Here is a 19,589-nt window from a genome sequence, read left to right on the forward strand (position 1 = left end):
CTTGTACTTGGGCAATTGGTACCTATCTGGTTCTCTGCAGTTTATTGTCCCTAGAGCAGCTGAAGCATTTATTTCTAAAGCAAATACGGTCGTCCCCTTCTATTCATAGCTTCACTTTATGCGTGTTCAGCCACTCATAGTCAATTGCTATTTGAAAATATTAAATGCAAAGTTCCAGAAATAAACAATTCATAAGTTTAAATCACATGCCACTCTAAGCAGCACAATGACATCTAGTGCCATCCTGTCCATCCCACTGAAGACATGAATCGTCCCCCTGCCTGGTGCACCCACACTCTGTAAGCTGCCCGGGAGTCGCTTAGTAGCCGTCTTGTTTGTAAGGTTATCAGAGAAAGGGAGAGAGACCACATTTACTTAACTTTTATTTCAGTATATTGTTATAATTGTTCCATTTTTTATTATTAGTTACTGCTATTAATGTATTAACCATTCCTAATTTATAAATTAAACTTTATCATAGGTATGTACGTGTAGGAAAAAAAATAGTATATATAGGGTTAGGTACTATCTGTAATTTCTGGTGCCCACTGTGGGGCTTGGAACATCTCCTGCAGATAAAGGGGAACTACTGTATAACATCCTCTTTGTTTAAAACTCATTTATGACTTTCTTTGTTTTCTGGGAAAAAACCCAGAATCCTTGATATTGCCCTGCATGGCTTGTTCTTATAGTCTATGTTTTGTTTTCCTCTCTGTGTTCGTCTTACTGGACATTAGTTTCTCAAATTCTCTTTGATTCCTTCTGCCAAAGGGTCTTTGCACTTGCTTTGCACTTGCTGTGGTCTTGAACTATTCTTTTTTTTTTTATATAAATGTTCTGCCCTATTCTGAAGAATATTTTTCCCATTTCCATTTCAGATGCCGAAATGAGCAGAATCTTCATGGACATTTGCTTTTCTAGCTGAAGAACTAACTTATTCTTTAGGAAAGCATCATGCTTGCTTCTCTTATCTTTTTCACATAGGTGAGGAAGCAGCTAGTTTTTATAGTGACAGATGAGAGATTTTGTTAAAACCAGAAAGGTCAATTTTGACCAAAATCTAATTGGGAAGGTCTATACAAATCCCAGTCAAAATAAGCTTTAGAGAGCTGCAGTACAACACTGTACCTATAAAGCAACAATAATATGTTGTACCCTTACTAATTTGTTGAGATGGTAGAACTTATGCCAAATGTTCTACCAAAATAAAATAAAATAAAATAAAATAAAATAAAATAAAATAAAAGCATCTTAGTCACAGTGTCACAGTATATGGAAGCCAAGATGAAGAGAACATATGTTGATGATAATGTAAGGTCCTTTTGCCCTTTTTTGTCACTGCTAATGACTGGTGATCTGCTGGAATCCCTAAGTCTGCTGCTGCAGAAGAAGTAGGAGGTACGGGACATGATTTGCCGTGTCTGAGTTACAGAACACCTCATTTTACAACATTATGACAAATGTCAATGTCTGCCAAGGATGCTTAAGGCTCCTTAGCATGACTGCAAATGCTTTTACTGAGTGCTGGCCGTGAATGCTAAAACAGCATCATTTCACATTACCCTGAGTCCCTTGTCTTTATTTTGCTCAAATGTAGAAAGAAAGTGCTAGGAGAGAACTGTAGCACCTTTCTCATAGCTGGTACAACATGTTCATTCCCACCTTGAGAAGTGAAAGAGACCATCCATCAGAAATTGTTGGCTAATTTGCTAACGCTGTTTTCTCTCTGAGGGCCATCTGTTGCTACAGAGGGCAAAAAGGCAGTCTGAGCTGAACTATCCCACTGGTTTGCATGAACGCAGAAATGGCTTTGTTGTCTGATACATTTCACCGCACAGCATTTCTGAATGATCTTACACTGCTTCAGAGAGGAACCAAGGCTGATATTCATTTGAAGATGTACAAAGTATCTTATGAGAGAAATTAGTGTTTTACTCTGAGAGGAGTTTATCAGTTCATTGGTTTGAAAACAGTAATCTTTATTCTGACTAAAGCTGACTTTTATTATTTACAAACTTTAGAACCTATTCTTTTGCTTTATGCTAAAAACAGAATGCAAATCCTGAATGCCGCCTCTCCCCTCACCCCATCACACCACTATCCATGGGAAACACCGTTAATTGATCTTGACACAGTTTCCCATTGAACCCAGGGCTTAGACTCCATCACAACACACCATTGCATGCATCCTTCAGTCAGTTTTTCTTTTTCCATGAAGTGAAAAATGAAGCCAGCTTATGTATACATAAAAAGTAAGCCAGTATTTTTTAAACTGTAGAAATTTCTTTGTTGCAGGATTACTTAGCCTTCAATACGTGGATATTTAATATGTTATTTAGGGACTAAAATATGTAGCACCCCTGGGCTCACTGGATCACAGAACCCCTTTTAATGCAGTTCCTATGAGTCTTTGTAACACAGCTTGGGAAACAATGCTATAGTACCCTACTGTTGACGGATTTTTCCCCTTGAGGCTTCTAATGTTTAGGGGTGATCCAGGTGGTCATTTTCTGCAATTATTATTTTGAATTGTTTTTTTAAAAGTGATACGGATGTGAATTTTATGCTATAAGGTTGTACTTAAGAGCCAGTCAGATAACAAAGACAGCTTCATGCATGACACCATTCACATTTCAAAGAGGATTATTTTTTGCAAACTTTCTTCATTGACAATTTACTCTATGTCAAGTATTTACACTTTAATCAAATGACCCTACAGCCCAGCTTATGCCTGAGGTAGCCTTGGCCCATGCGGGCTTTTCCATTGTACTTACTAACAGTCTTTTTTTTCACCATCAAAGGCATCCTCTTTGAATGATAAATTAATTAAATGATCTCTTTCATTTAATTCTCAAACTATGCTGATGTTGGAATTGTTAACCCCATTTTATCCATGATCAAACAGGTAGGACATAGCTGAACCAATATTCAAACTAGGTCCATTTGACCTCAAAGCCCACGCTGTGGAATGCAGTACTGTCCTGCTCATTTGCTACACGATGTCACTGGATACCCATTTTATTATATAAGCCCGATCACCCGCATTTTGAAGACGGGGATATTGAGGAAATCATGCACTGTAATGTATAAACCTGAGGTCTGTTGCGTGAGCACCTTGCCTTTTGCTGTCATTCAGGTGGCCAGTCCTTGTCCTCAAAGGTGAGTCCCACTGAACTGGGGCAGGTGCCAGGTCTGGCCGGAATAGCTGCACAAAGGGCTGCCACAGGGCTTCGCCCCGGCTCTGTGTGACCTGCTGGGACCCCCTGGATCCGGCTCAAGATGGAAATCTCTCTCCCAAGTGTTTACCCATTTGGAAAAGCAATGCGCTGTAAAATTCAGGTGAGTCCAAATTAGTAAAATCAGACCTCCTGAGCATTATGAAAAACAAGAAGGAACTCTGATGAGTGCACAATAGGATATAAAAACAACATGAGTGACAAGGTCGTTCTCATGAGAAAAATACTGAGGAAGTCTCATTTTGTAACAATTAGAGTCTCCATTGGTAAAGTAATCTAATGTTTGATTTATCAAAATGCATTAGTCAACCATTCTTTTGAGTATTTAATGATCCATTCACACTTAAGCCATATGTATTCTAAAATAAAGACATCCAATTATGGTCTCATAAGGGCTTCCCCCTGCAGAAAGTTCTGTATAAAGTTAAGTGTTTTTATTTTGACAAATTTAACATTTACTCTGTAGTCAATATCTGACATTTTGGACTGGAAATTTTTTTTGTCTTGTGTATTAAATGTTTATTAGCACCCCCTGTCTTACATACTAAGATGCCAAAACTAGTCACGACCATTAAAAATGTTTCCAGATATGGCCTAACGTCTAGGGCAAAAAGAACAAAATTGCCTCATTTGAGAACCACTAGTCTAGATGCTTCCTCTTTGTTACCCTAAAAAATTGACTAGTGGAAAAGAAGGGAATTAATATTAAACATAAAATTCCTTTGATAACTTTTGGTACCTGTTCATTGCATATTTCTCGCAGTCAGAGCCATAGTAAATTTAAGAACCCGAGAAAGGGGCTGGCTCTTGGCTAAAGTTAGAAGGAACGGCTTCAGAAGAAATCTGATTTGAGGAAGAGATGGAGAAAAAGATAAGGTGTATTAGCTACAGGCCGCTCAGTCTTCCGGAATCAGCACAGAATCCTAACTAGGTCTCTCGTGGACCTTCCTGGAAGTGACTAGGGCTCTTTGAGAAATGCCCCAAACCTCTAAGGAAAGTTCACATATTTCTAGTCTACATCCCTGCCTCTCTGCTCTGTCCTCTGATCTTTCCTCGCTGAGGCAAAGCTTCTGCTGTATGGCTCAAATTTGATGGACAGTATTCTATATATTAAGGATAAAGCCCAGAGATTAAAAATATTGCTTCCTTATGGAGCATTTTCATTTGGGATCCTTTTGAAATTTGGGTTGTCCTTCCCCTCCCTTTGCATCTCTCTATTTTTTCATCTCTTCCTTCTGAGTAACAGGCATGCTACAGACTCCTTGATTCTCCAGCTCCAACCTTGTCTCACCAACGTTCTTGCTCTGGCAAAGCCTAATCACCAGGACGGGATGAGCCATGGTAAAGGAAGCTCTGGGATTTTTAGGTTTCCTTTTGCCATGTTTCTTTGTGACAATAAAGGAGTAAGATTTCCAGGGCCAGACTGTCTACAAAAAGAGACTATTAAATGGGTTTTTTTGCCATCGTTTTATTCTAAGTCAGCCCAGTTCATAATGGCAGTATTTTAGAGATCCTGAATTTACATTTCCATCTCTGTTAACGACCTGATTAACACTTAGGCCTTATCTCCACCCTTAACTGAGTCTCAGGTAAGAAATGAGCTAATTACATTATAATCAGGAAAGTTAACATTTCACCTGTCACTGGATTTCACAGTTTTAATAAGACTAAAGCTAATGGAACACTTGCAGGCATTGGTCACAGCCTGCTGTGGAAGTGTTTACTTTAGAGATGATACATACATTTATATTTCATAGATGGAGAAAATGATAGTAAAGCAGTTTTCCCATTGCTTTCCCTCATTTTTGGGTGACAGTCCACAGAAATGGGGGCTCAGTGCGTGGAGGAGCATGCCACTTCTTGAAAGCTTGGATGTGAAATTATAGACTGAATTTCCACATATAATAATCAAATCCAGCTTCTCTAGGGATGAATTAAACTGTATTATTTTTAAAAACGAGCTTATTTAAGAATCTTAATAGTCTTGAGAAACCTATAATCAATATTTTGCAGAATCACTTTAAAAAATTAAACATTCCTATCACTGTTTAGAAGCTAGAAAACCCTCATTTGTGTTTATTCTACTTAATGGGCCTTACACAGTGAAATCAATAAATGTTAGGGTGGTTGGTGACGTGGGCTGTGAAAGAATTCAGAAAGAAAAGGAAGTACAGAGCATAAAGTTTTTTATTTACTCTCCAAGAGGACAGAGTGGCTTGGTGAGGTGGGGACTTTGATCTTTCATTAGGTGATTGGGTGGTTGTAGAGCACGATGTCTCCTTCAGCAGGTCTTGCATAGGCGCAGCTTGTCTCGAAGCTCTCTTTGGGTGCGGGGTCTGGTAGCTGCGGTCTGGCACCTCCTGTTTCATAAGTTCCCAGGAGCCTCTGCGCCTTCAGGGTGCTTCCAGTAATTTTCTAGTCTTGAGGATAGAGGCTCCTAAAACAAGAGTCAGCCATGCTTTTTGGGGTCCAACTGGCTCTGGCAAAGAGGGCCTGAAAAAGGGGGCCTTTGTCCTATTAATCATGTTCACTTATTTTCAGATAATTTTGGTAGACTTCTCTCTCTGTAAATGGTAAGCAGAAGACTTTAGGGGTTATTTCCCATGCATTCATTTAAAAAAGTCAAACATATCTTTAAACATTCATTTTATTTGCAGGAATTGTTCATGAAAATCACAGAACGATAAAATTGTTTTCTGTTGTAAGCTAGTAAAATGTGTCTAAGAAATAAGTGGATGAATTTGTAAGCCTTTTAGTAAGGTATATAGGTTATAGAAATATATATTAATATGGGATACAAAAAGTTAGAAAAATAATGTTCTCAGGGTTACATGCAAATAAGCACTAAAGAAAGGAAGGTTTCTGCAAATATGATGTAACAATAATAGTTTCAAATGTGAGAAATTCAGAAAATTGACCAGTCACTCAAAAGGCAAATAGGTACTGAACAAATTTGTGTTTTCATGGTTATTCTGAGGACTTGAAGGGTAATATATTAAGGTCAGTGCCTAAAGTGGGCCCAATAACTTTGCTGCAGAGCATTTAACGTTTCTGCTCTTGTTTTCCTTCAATTTTCAAAATGGAAAATAGTTGCTTCAGTGGAAAGTGCATTGTAAAATGCAAGGATTTTTGTTTTCATAGAATGCGGGTATTCAGTTTTAGTCTTGGTATACCCGTCTGAAGCAGATACAATGTCAATAAATTGTGGCAATAATACAGTCTGAAATCCAGAGGACTTGCTTTTTCTTTCACAACATAGATTTGCCCTGAAGACAGCAGGCAATCTAAATGCAAGCTTGCTTCATGCAGAAAGCACAGTGTCTGCAGATTCTTGTTTCATTATAAACCTGAAAATGAGATCACAGGAAATGCATTAGTGAATAATGTATCATCAATTGAAATTGATTAGCTAGCATAAAATCACCCCCATACATAAATCTTTCTAAGGAACAATCACCTTTGGCTTGAACAATACACATGTTTATTCTTTCAGGAGAAGAAAATGAAATATTTATTCTGTTTGCTAGACAAATGATTCCTTCAAGTCCCTAATAAGCCTGCTTTAGGTTTTTAAAAAAACATGGCTGTTTTTCTTACCTTCCTTAGTGATCTTTTCTGCAACAGATACCAAATTCCTTTTCAACTTGGAGTCGAGCAGGATGCTTAGAAAAAGAAATATATATATAAATAGCTAGCTAGCATTTCTCCATTTTTAAAGCTGAGCAAAGAAACATTAAAAAATCATATTGCCTTTCACAGTCATGAAAAAGGAGCTTTGTAGAGGTAACTGACAAGACAATCCTCCCCTTTAAAAGGAAGGAATCATTGTAAAGCTCAACTTCATCAAAGTCCTTGACTTCAAATTTCATTCCCATTTTGATGGAGAATAGCCCAAGTGTTAGGAATTTGTATTATTTTCTCTTATCTGAACTCTTACTCCAAAGTAACAGATCATCACCATGATCTGGTCCAGTCCTTTAGATCATATAGAAGGATCTTTGTTTCACAAAGATAAATTCCTGGGCCTAGGTGTTACCCCATAATTCTGCTATAGCCAAATGAGTCCAAATGAGTCTACATATTGTAGGCTGCTCATTAGGTCCATGCCCTAGAAATGCAAATACTTCAATCAGCTCTTAAGAGTGAATGGCTTTTAAGATTACTAATGATTTATTTGAAACATCAGAGAGATTAAGGGTTATTAAAATTTGGTACACTAAAATTGGTTTATTATGAGAACTTAACAAGGGCTCTCATTCTGGATTTTTTGCAAGGAATCCAGCTGCCACATGACCTGGAGTAACGGTGAAAATTTCCTTCATCTCATATATAGATATAATAACAATTTCTATGACAAACATTTGTGTTCAGGTCATTATCAGAGTTGTTTGAACTGGTCTTGGTTTTCAATTGCTGCTGTCTTTGTTTAGTGCTATTTAGAGCTTCTCATTAGCAATTTATTTTTAGTTCACTCTACAATGTAAAGTAATGCACATTTACATGAACAATATTTGGGGGTTAATTTTTTTTCTATAACTAGACTTTAAAGGCTGTACACATTGTGGTTCAGATAGACTCAGCATAAAGATTATGCCTTCATACGGCCTCTAAGATTTATTTGGTCCCCACATGTGGAATTAACCACACTTTGGCCCTCAATGCCCTTTTCCTTTGATCAGCTTCCTTCTTTGCTTTTTTCCAAATAGTTAATTCTTTAAATTACTGCTCATGGATTTTGCACACAAATGCTTATGCAACGTATTTTATTCATATTTTCAGAATGTTTCAAAGCAAAATCAGGATAGAAAGCTCTTATGTTCTTTCTCAACAAAATTCTTTTCTGCCTTTTTACAAAAATTAAGATAAATATAACCTACCTTATTGCCGAAAGGTATGCTATATGAAGTATTTTCATTGTGGACACTTTCGTTACCTAGATGTACAAACTCTGTTACTATCTCTTTAGTCATTTACACATTTAATAATTCATTTACTTAGCACTTAAAAAATTATATATGCAAAAGGTAGGATATGGGTAAAGAGAAAAATTAGTGAAGAGATAAAAGGGCACATTAAAAAGGCCTCCTTGGCAAGTATGCCGTTAATTTCTCCCACCCATACAGGTTGACTTGAGTAGGATACTGAGGAGCTGCTTTGGCTCAGCAACAGTCTAATACCTTTGAGTAACAACCTCCACTTGTGATTACACCTTTCTCCTCTTTTTCTTTTCTCCATTTGCAGGATTCACCAGTTGCAAAATATACTTTTTAAGAAAAAATTTCCCGACTACTCCCCATTGGTTAGGCTACTGCCCTCATGTTTTACCACAGGCTTCCCATTTTCCATTGCAGCCACACGGCTCACTTCCGTTGCTTCTGCATTTCCGCGGCCAGTGCTTTGGTTCAGGCCAGAGCCAATTACTTCTAGATTATCTAACAGCTACATGGCTGACCTTGACCTTCTCTGCCCTCCCAACATTGTGCACACATTTCTCTCCATCAAACTAAAGTGACTCACTCTCTCGAGTGTTATTCCTATTTCATTTACTCTATTAATAGCTTCCACTCGTCAAACATCTGCTCTTATTTACATGTATCTTCACAGCAATTTCCATGGTAGAATTCTCATCCACATCTTACATATGAGGAAACTGAGGTCTAAAGAGCTTAAGTGACTTGCCAAAGGTTACAACTGATAAGTTGTAAAAAGTCAGGTGAAACAGAGTTCAAAGTATAAGCTTCTTTTACCATATAACAATGCTTCGAGCATTGCTATTCTAGAACCATCTCACAATTTATATTTAATGCTAGGTGGCTTTGCATATAAATACAAAATCTATATGAGATTTTGTAGTCTACACTGATCTGCCTAATCATATTAGGTTTAATTTATTTTGAAATGGGTTTACTATGTGCTTTGTTTTAGTCCTAAATTCTTCAATAAATACCAAGCACTTACCATTTGGATGGTGCACAATAGTGAGCTTGTCTAGAAGATAAAAAAAAAAAAAAAGCACATTCTACTTAGTTTTGTTCAATATTTATTTTGTTTTCTTTTACTGTTTAACTATGTATCTTTAAGGTAAGCATGATATTTCACAATCTGATTTAAAAAAATACTAACCTCCATCCACTAAGTGTGAGAAATCATATCTTTTATTACTTTTGTCTTTCTTCTTCCGGATGCTTGTTTCAAAATATTATGCTTTTAGATATGTTTGACACTAATACAAGCTTGCTATTCTGCTATGACATTGTTTTAGTCTGGTCTACTCCATTTTTTGAAGTTAACATCATTCAGTAATAATTACATGTAGTAAAATTGAAACATTTTTAAGTATACGCTTTTGAAAAATATATACAGCCAGTTAGGATAGAGAACACTTCTCCTCCACAGAAGATCCCCTTGTGCACGTCTTCCATCAATCCTCATCCCACTATGACTCCGGGGAGCCCTTGGTCTGACTTCTCTCTCTATTAGACTAGCTTTACCTGGAATGCCAGATAAATATAATCTTACAGTGTGTACTTCTTTGTGTGTCGTACCTTTCACTTAGCATAGTATCTGTGAGATTCATTCATGTTGTTATTTATAATAATAAGTATTCTTATATATTGCTGAGTTGTATGTGAGGCAAGTTAGTAAGAAGCCAGGAAAATTCCCTGGCAAGTGGAATGGGGAAGAGAGAGACAAAATAGTTAAACAATTAGCAGCCAGCTACTAAATCACAAGATCTTATCTACTCTAACCAAAGGCACTTCTCCTCTTCAAGGAGAGAGCAAGTAGTCAGGAAGACAGCTAACAGAGACCCAGTTAGTGTCATTAGTGCCAGCCAGACCAAAGAACGGTAAAGCCAGGGCAACAAATAACAACAACAAAAAAACAATTAGAGCCAAATCCAAGATAGAGGTGAAGCTGACCAGAGAATGTTCCCAAACCCCACAACACAGTCATGCTGATATATCAGCAGATTGAAGGACACACCTGAAAAGTTGATAAATATTCTGATTAATACCTCCCCTAAAATTCTTGCCCGCAAAACACAGATAACCCCCAAGATAAAGGACCCAGGGTGCGTTCTTCTTTGAGCACACCCCTTCCCCCTTTTCCTGAAGTGTGTACTTCTGCATTCTTTCTCCCAAGCTCTAAGGGTTCCGACTAGACTTGCAACCAGGGGAGCAGTGGGCAGCAGGAGCTCGCCCCAGGCTGATCCACTGATCCTGTCTCCGAGGGCTCCCCCTTCTGCCTCTGTAACTAGTTTCCTGAGTCTAAGTAGCCCAGCCTAGGTTCATCTCTGTCATGATGGCTTCTTTTCCTGAATCTAAGCTCCCCAGCCTAGGCTCATTTGTTACAGTGATCTTTTTCCTTGAGCCAAGCAACCTAGCCTTCTTGGCTCACTCCCTTTGTCTGTGACTTGTTTCCCAAGTCTAAGCAGCTCCAGCTAGGCCCAGTCCTTTCCCTCACTTACCTAAGCTCTGCCTGGGCTCAGTCCTGTTCCTGTGAGCTTGCTTCCTCTATCCTCTGCTCTTCCTTTAGCCTCACTGTCCAAAGCTTTAATAAATGTACTCTCACAATCACCTGGACTGCTGTCTTAAACTCTTGCTTGCGTGGAGCCAAGAACCGACACATTCCAAACCATGCTTGGAATGGAGTTTCAAATAAAGTTGGAGACAAATCAATAGAAATTATCCAATATGATTAAAAGGAAGATAAAAATCTTTTTAAAAAAACAGCTTTAGAGACATGTAGACCAATATAACACAGTCTAGCATGAATATAATTAGAGTCCCAGAGAAGAAAAGAGTAAGTTTGGGACAAAACATTTTTTAAAATATTTTATTTATTTATTTTTAGAAGAGGGGAAGGGAGGGAGAAAGAGAGGAAGAAAAATATCAATGTGTGGTTGCGTCATGCACGCCCCTACTGGGGACCTGGCCTACCACCCAGGCATGTGCCCTGACTGGGAGTTGAACCGGCAACCCTTTGGTTCACAGGCCAGTGCTCAATCCATTGAGCCACACCAGCCAAGTCTGGGAAAAAACATTTTAAAAGAAATAATGACCAAAATTTTCCAGTTTTAATGTAAACCACCTACATACAGTTCTAAGAACTTCAAAAAACTCCAAATAGCATAACTGTTATGAGGTCTCCATGTAGGCAACTGTAGTCAAACTACTTCAGGCCAATGTAAAGAGATATTCTTGAAAGCAGTCAGAGAAAAAAATGTCACATTTCATAGGAAAAAGGAGAAGAATATTAGCTAATTTTTTAAAAGAAACAATGAAGGACTAAAGACAATGTAATAATGTCATTGAAGTGCTAAGTTTAGAATTATATAGAATTCTAAACTCAGAATTATATATCCAGAGAAAATATCCTTGGAAAATTTGTTGAAATAAAGGAATTTTCAGATAAATAAAATCAGAGAATTCACAGACAGCAAAACTGTAATATAATAACCAATGCTAAATATATCATATTGGGTGAGGGGATAGTGAAAACAGAAACTCAGATCCCCACTAAGGAATAAAGAGCACTGAAAATTATACAAAGCGTGTAGATATATATTATTAGATATTTTTCTTTTCCCTGTAAGATCTATGTGGATCGTATAGGGGCTTGGTTTCAGGCTTTGCAATGGCTGATCTATAGGAGGTCTCACTCTAAGTCATGATCTTTACTCCTCACATCTCTTGGTGTTCACAGCAGGGTGCCAGTTATTTTAACAGAGTGTGAAGGAGACCTTTCCACCATAGCTGGGCAGGATCTCCAATATCTCAGTATAGATTTTCCCTCATTGTTCTAAAATTCTAGTATCTCTGATCTGCATGCAACACCCCAGAAACCAATATCTTGCAGGTTGTGAGTGGTCTTGCTCTACCCTTGTCCAGTTCACCTCTCATCCACAGACCCGTGTAGTTCTTTACTCCCCTCTGAGGCTACCTCTACAGAGCTACTGCTTCAGTGACCCACCATGCGCATTCCAGAAACTTAAGTTGTTGCTCTGATCTCTAATCTTTGTCATCTCCGTTCAATGGGACTGCCTGGTTTTGCACAGACTGTAGTCGGGAAATCAGTCCCTGGGAATTGTCTCTGGGATGATAACCTGAGGTTGCCTATTGTCTACTCTCTGAACTCAGATGTCTCATATTTTTGCTCAGTGTTAGTGCTCTCTATATAGTGGAAGAATTTATTGGGTACTATTTACTCCACTTTGGCTGGAAGGGGAGCTAGTGGATTCTTAATTAGGACACCAAATGATTAAGAGCATTGATTTTAGATTTAAACAGAAATAGGTTGTAGTTTCTAATATGCATATCTTTCTCAGAGTCTTAGTTTCTCAGAGTCTCAGTTTCCTTATTTATAAATTGAAACCAATGCCTACCTCAAAACTTACTGTAATAAATTATAAGGTAATATGAATTGTATTATAGGTAGTCAATACATATTAATTGCTACTATTACTTAATGTTACTTAGTAAAATTATTTATATATTTTGTAATTGTGTACTTTTTAAAATTTTCATCTTATTCTACATTACATGAAAGTCTGTCGAATTTAATAATCTGTAAATTAGTCCCATCTTTATGACCTTAATTATTGTAGAAAGTATTTCTCTTTTGAGAAACAGTTCTAAGAGAGCTTGAAGAACTCTCTATGGGAAAGCAGATAACAACCTAATAATGTGAAAAGAAAACGAATTTTAGCAGGGTGAATTTCCACATGAAGCACTCGCTAAAAGCTATGCAATGTTATTGAAAATGGAAGAGATGAAAGCTTTCAAGCTCTGCTCGTGGTTGTTAGTTTTTAATTATCTGCACAAAAGTAGGGACTTGGGGGAAAAGAGTGGTCAGATAGTGAGAACATATTTATTTTCAATTTTGGAGTGTGTTGTCTATCTCTGGAGAGGATGTACCATCTTAATAATGTTTGGTTTGTGTTAACATTAAGATGAGTCCCCCCACTCCGCCCCACCACCGGAGAGCAACTGTTAGTTGTTAGCAAGGGGAGTCTGCATTGCCAGGAAGCTTGCTAGTTGTTAGGGAACGGCAACCGGAGATTTACACATTAAAATGATCCACATGTGAACAATTGTGAGAACCGACTATATTGAGACTATTCTAACTTATTAAAAAAGCATGACTACTTTAAAATTTAATACTTTGTATAATGGCTCACATATAAATGAAACTGGAGTAGAATCATTTTGTTTGCAACTTACATCAAAATCAAAGGAAAAAAAAATATGTAACTAGCATTTATTGAACATCCATTATGGGTCAGAGAAGGTGTAAGTGTTTTATATTTTAACCTATAAACCACTTTTAGATGTGGATAATTATTCCTGTTTTGCAGACAAGGAACCTGAGTACTAGGGATTGAAAACCTGCTTGGTTACACAGCCGGGAAGTGATGGAGCGTAGACGTGAACTCGGGCCTGCTTGGCTTCACAGTCCTTGCCCTTTCTGCTCCATCACTCTATCATTTTTGAATAATAGTCCGATTTTACTTACCATAGACATTTTCTTCTTCTGGCCTCTTCCCAATAATGGTATCTCTTAGTTGGCGCAGTTTTTCCTAAATGAGGGAACGACCAGGAAACAGAAGTCATGATTTACAAATTTGTTATGGATCAAGGTGAAACATCTGCTACTATCAGCACTACCATCACCACCACCACCACAACTGCTTAGTACTAACTTGGTACTGAGAAGGTCCCAGTGACTATTCTTGATACTTTACCCTATTATCTTACTGAATCCTCACTTCATGAAGTAGATATAAAACATCACCATCTCATTTTTCATATATAGAAACTGAAATAAAGAGAGGTTAAGTAACTTTCCCAAATCACGCAGTTGTAAGTGGTAGAGTCAGGATTGGAACCCAGAGCCCAGCTCTTTTGGGAGCTGTTTTGCCAACTAACACCTAAGGATCTATACAGGCTATTTGGTGACCGAAAGCAGGAGAATGACAAAATGATGACTTGCTGCCGGAGCCCAATTGCAGCTTCTGTACTACTCCCCAGGGTCCCTTCTAAGTACTAGCGACTCAGGTGCAAAGGAAGCACGACTGGATTCTCCTTCTTAGCTAATTTGTAATCATTCTTTCCAGATATTCTGCATTGAACATCTATACTTTTTATCCACAATATAAAATAAGCTAATGTTAAAAAATCCCTTATTGGAAGAAAACCTAAGAGTAGTACGTTTCCCTAAGGGTTTCCCTTAAACCTATAAACCATATTTCCTAAATAGAGAGTTGTTTACATTGCCTTGCAGTTACTCTCCTGGGAGGGGAGCGATTAGGCACTCAGCGATTAGAGCAGAAATAAGGAGAATGAACAACAAGGTTTTTACCTTCTCAGCCATCTTACTTTCAGCTCTGATGATTCTGCATGGGTCTTCATTATTCTAGAAACTCTTCTATTATTAACTCTATGTTTGTGCCTTTTTTTCCTGCTAATTTCCTAAGATAATGCCTCTGTCAATAATAATATAACTTTACAATTACCTCTCATAGATTCATCCTCAGTGTACAAATGAATGTTTTTGTAAACTACAAAAATGATAATGAGGTGTATAGCATTGAATGTACATTCACATGTGTTAAGAAAGTGAGAGAACAATAATTTTTTGTTCTGACTGTTGTCTAGCCCCTTATATTAAGAACTAAGAAAATGTAGGAGAAAAGCTCCTTGACATTGGTCTTGGCAACATTTTTTGGATAGGATATTCAAAAGCACAAGCAACAAAAGCAAAAATAATAAACAAGTGTGACTATGTCAACTTGAAAAGCTTTTACAGAGCAAAAGGAGTTACCAACAAAATTAAAGGGTAACCTATAGCACCAGAGAAAATGTTTACAAATCCTATATTTGATAAGAGGTTAATACCTAAGACACATAAAGAAGTCATACAACTCAATAGCAACAAATAAACAACAACAAACCCAAATAATCTGGTTAAAAAAATGACCAGAGTAACTGAATAGACATTTTTCCAAAAGATATACAAATGACCAACAGATAATATGAAAGGGTGCTCAACATCACTAATTATAAGAAAAATGCAAGTCAAACCCACAATGAGATACCACCTCATGCTTGTTAGAATAGCTATAATAAAAAAGACAGGAGACAACAGTGTTAGCAGGATGTGGAGAAAAAGGAACCCTGAGTACTGTTGGTGGAAATATAAATTGGTTCTTCCATATGGAAAATAGTATGTACATTCCCCAAAACTGAAAAGTACAACTACCACATGATCCAGCAGATTCACTACTGAGTATCTATGAGAAGGAAGTGAAAACAGGATATTGAAGACATCTGCACTCACATGCTCACTGAGGCACTATGCACAATAGCCATGATATGGAACAACCTAAGTGCTTGTCCATGGATTAATGGATGAAGAATGGGTATGTAATATATTTAGTGGAATATTTGTAAGTCGTGAGAAGGAAGGAAATCATGCCATTTGCGACAACACAGATGGACACAATTTGATGGCATTATGTTAAGTAAAAAATGTCAGAGAGAGAAAGACAAATATTGCATGATATCACTTACATGCTTAATCTTAAAATATCAAACTCATAGAAACAGAGTAGAACGGTGCTTGTTACCAGAGACTGAGAGAATGGGTGATAAGATGTTGGTCAAATGGTACAAACTGTCAGTTACAAGGTAAGTTCTGAGGATCTGAAGTATAGCATCGTGATTATAGTAAACAACACTGTATTATACACTTAGAAGTTGTTAAAGAGTAGATATTAAATGTTCTCACTCCCTCCACCCACCCAAATTGTACTTATGTGACAATGGAAATGTTAGCTAGCACTATAGTGGTAATCATTTTGCAATACACAAGTGTATCAAATCAATACCTTGAGCACCTTAATTTTTTTTAATTATCACCTGAGAATATACTTATTCATTTTAGAAGGGGGAGGAGAGAGAGAGAGCAAAAGTGAGAGAGAGAGAGATCCATGTAAGAGAGACACATCGGTTGGTTGCTTCCCATACATGCCCCAACCAGGGACTGAACCTGCAACCTAGGTATGTGCACCCACTGCGGATCAAACCCACATTTCTTGGTGTACTAGACAACACTCCAACTGAGCCACCCAGCCAGGGCTGAACACCTTAAATTTACAAAATGTCATATGTCAATTATATCTCAATTAAACTGGATTAAAAAAAAGGAAGAGGGTGGACTGATATATAGAACAGTATTCAGTCAGAATTACTAAATTTTGGGTCTTACGGAAAGTAGTTTTTGAAATTACAGGTTAATTTTTTTGTTTTCTTTTGCATAAATACCAATCATATTCATTATCCCATTGCACCTTTATATTAGATAAGTCAGATCAGTCTCCAAGTAGTGAGTATGGACCACCTTAAATTCTTTCTAAAACAATATTAAATATAAGTACACAAACTAAATAGAAACAACCAAGTGTTTAATAAAACAACTAGTGAAGACATTTCCAAGAAGGTATTTAGGTTGGATTACCCTAAATTGTAAACTTTATTATTGAAGGGTCAAAGGAGGATGAAGTACAACTGAACTTATTTCAACAAAATTCAGATAATCTAGTATTTTCAGGAAAGTGCTTTGTATGTCTCACTTAAGCAGATTTTATCCGTTTCAGGATAAGAGGGATGTTTGGTGGTGATGGCATTGGCACAGTAGGAGAAGCATGAACAGTGATCAGTTATAAAACTCTAAATCAGTGATCTCTCATATTTGTTTAGCAAAATCACTGTCCTTGCTTAGCACTGCAAAGTCTGAACCATGTCTAACTGCCAATCCACAGCCAGAGCTGCCCTTAGAGACAGATGGTTTCTGACATGGGGTCATCTCAGACGTACTGGGCAAGTCTTCTTGCCTAAACTATCTCCTGCTTATGTGCCATATTGTTTAAATTTCACCACTGGGATTCATTTTTCTGTTATTAAAAATGTTGTCCTAACTTGTTTTTTTAAGCATTGTTTTAAATAAAAAATAATACCTTAGTAAAGATAGAGCATTAAGCTGTTAATGATTATTTATACTTTGATATAAACTAGCTAATTAAATGTTTCCATCAAACAGCTGCCAGACAACTTGTTGCTAAGAGAACTAGGTTTTCCATAATGAGAAGATGAAAACTGGTGGAATGTTTTAGGAATAGAAAGGCCTGTGGGATACATAGAATAAAGTCCTGATAGCCCTCACTGAGGAATGTCACAGGGTGTATATGGCATATTTGTTTTCATTCTTATTTCTGACCACCTAGTCTAATCCCCGTTCATGATGTAAATTTATAGATGATAAGGCTAAGCTTATCTGAAATATATATATATATATATATATATATATATGTGTGTGTGTGTGTGTGTGTGTGTGTACACACATACATACACATATACATATACACACATATATAAGGTCTGTCTGGAAAAAGTCCCACCATTGTTAATATAAGAAGAATGGTTTTCAGGATATTGATGTAACCTGGCAGCCAAGGAGAGCGGACTGGAATGTACTTGCATGAACAATGACAACTTCACTGTACTAGTCAGTGGGGGTGGTAGATGCTGTTGAGTGAGCATGTGCACTGTGTGACTATCACTCTGAAAATGACTGAGCAAGTAGAGCAAAGAAAATCTGCATCAAATTTTGTTTTAAGCTTGAACATTCCCCTGCAGAAACTATTCAAATGATCCAGAAGGCCACAGCTATGGGCCTCTGGTAATTGGCAGCTTCACCGTGACAATGCACCCGCTCATGCATCATGTTTCATGCAGAGTTTTTTGGTGAAACATCAAATCACCCAGGTGACTCAGCCCCCCTACAACCCAGACTTGGTGCCCTGTGACTTCTGGCTTTTCCCAAAATGAAAATCACCTTTGGAAAGGAAGAGATTTTAGACCATTGATGAGATTCAGGAAAATAAAATGGGGCAGCTGATGGTGACTGGGAGAACTGTGTGAGGGCCCAAGGTGCCTACTTCTAAGGGGACTGAGGTGTCATTATCCTAGGTATAATGTCTTTTGTATCCTGTATCTTGTTCAATAAATGTCTTTATTTTTCATATTGCATGGCTGGATACCTTCTGGACAGACCTTGTATACATATATACACATATATACATATGCATCTATGTATGAAGAGAAATTAATGCTACATTGCATTTAGAACTACTGTCTGATACAATTTTAATCATTTTCCTATTTACTTTAACAAGTGTGGTCTACATAATACAGTCTCTGAAAGCTGAACACATGTTATTGTAAAGATGCTTCATCCTAATTTCATTAATGAAATTCAGAAAACATTCACTATACTAACAACATTCTTAGAAGTTGGCTAGGTATTAGCTCTAATACATTGAGTTCTGATATTGAGTTTACCAATGGTTTGTAAGCATGAAGTCTGGATATTTTCCAACTTTTGATTGGTAGTTTGGAAACATCTTTGTGACTATTTGAAAAAAAAGAGTAGTTATTTGTATTTTTTGTGAAGACTCAACATTGACAAAGAAGCTAGGAGCTCTGTAAGGAAATGTTTCAGAGGGGGATAGGGTCAGTATTACCTGCTGAATCATTTCCAAGCCAGTCTTTCCCATCTGCCAGTGTTTAAATTCCTCAAGGGCTTGGTCCATGGAGAGTTTCCCGTTTTTTACTTTCTCCTGCAGGAGGATGAGTTCTTCCTGCTGCGCAGCCACGAAGCCCATCACAGTGGGAAAGGCTTGACTCTCCACTCGAGGCCTGTCTGCGATAAGAGGGGAGGGTGTTTTAATAAGTAGTGAACCTACGACAACTGGAAAAGAAAAACTCTAAAAAATAAGCAGCTTAAGTTTCTTGTTCTTACTGGTGTATAAGCAGTTACAGAATAAATCAGTAGAAATTTTTAAATGATTTTTTTCTAAGGATGGTGTACCTGAAACCTAGTTTTATCATTAAAAACACTGTTTTGTATCAGTGAAAAGAAAGTGGAGAGGAAGAACAGTTGCAGAAGTTTTGCCCTGCACTAGCTGCGGCCAGTGCCAACTGCATGGTCTTTTTGTGAGGATTACTTTAAAAAATGTACACAAAATACTTAGCACAGAACCTGTGCATAGTAGGCTAAATAAATATTAGCATTATAATTAATAATAAATATTTGTGGAGTAAAAATAATCTCTTCAGCTTTGGGAAAAGAGATCTCAACCAAAATCTTAGCCGTAAAAGGATTAGGGTTCTTTGAAAGTTTATTCTTGAAAGATTTTAAATAAATAGTTGCTGGTCATTTTGTAGTGAACAGATTTCTTTTCAAGAGTTTATCTTTGGAGCATTCCATGTATTATTTGTTCAACACAAGAAG

General features: G+C 37.3%; 1 protein-coding gene across 1 annotated transcript in view; it reads right to left on the reverse strand.

Moving 5' to 3' along the window:
- Nucleotides 1-6,556: 6,556 nt before the first annotated feature.
- The window catches only part of BANK1 (B cell scaffold protein with ankyrin repeats 1), a 300,120-nt gene continuing 287,087 nt past the window's right edge, over nt 6,557-19,589 (reverse strand). Inside the window, exons 12-17 of the mRNA XM_054591683.1 lie at nt 18,820-18,998; nt 13,752-13,815; nt 9,195-9,224; nt 8,114-8,169; nt 6,834-6,898; nt 6,557-6,583 (exon numbers count right to left, since the gene is read on the reverse strand). Coding sequence (XP_054447658.1) covers nt 6,839-6,898; nt 8,114-8,169; nt 9,195-9,224; nt 13,752-13,815; nt 18,820-18,998 — 389 coding nt within the window. The 3' untranslated portion in view covers nt 6,557-6,583; nt 6,834-6,838. The remainder of the gene's footprint in view (nt 6,584-6,833; nt 6,899-8,113; nt 8,170-9,194; nt 9,225-13,751; nt 13,816-18,819; nt 18,999-19,589) is intronic.

This window comes from Pteronotus mesoamericanus, unplaced genomic scaffold (genome assembly GCF_021234165.1).
Source record: "Pteronotus mesoamericanus isolate MK-2021 breed Mesoamerican mustached bat unplaced genomic scaffold, CSHL_Meso_final scaffold_232, whole genome shotgun sequence".
In the NCBI taxonomy this organism is placed as follows: Eukaryota; Metazoa; Chordata; class Mammalia; order Chiroptera; family Mormoopidae; genus Pteronotus; species Pteronotus mesoamericanus.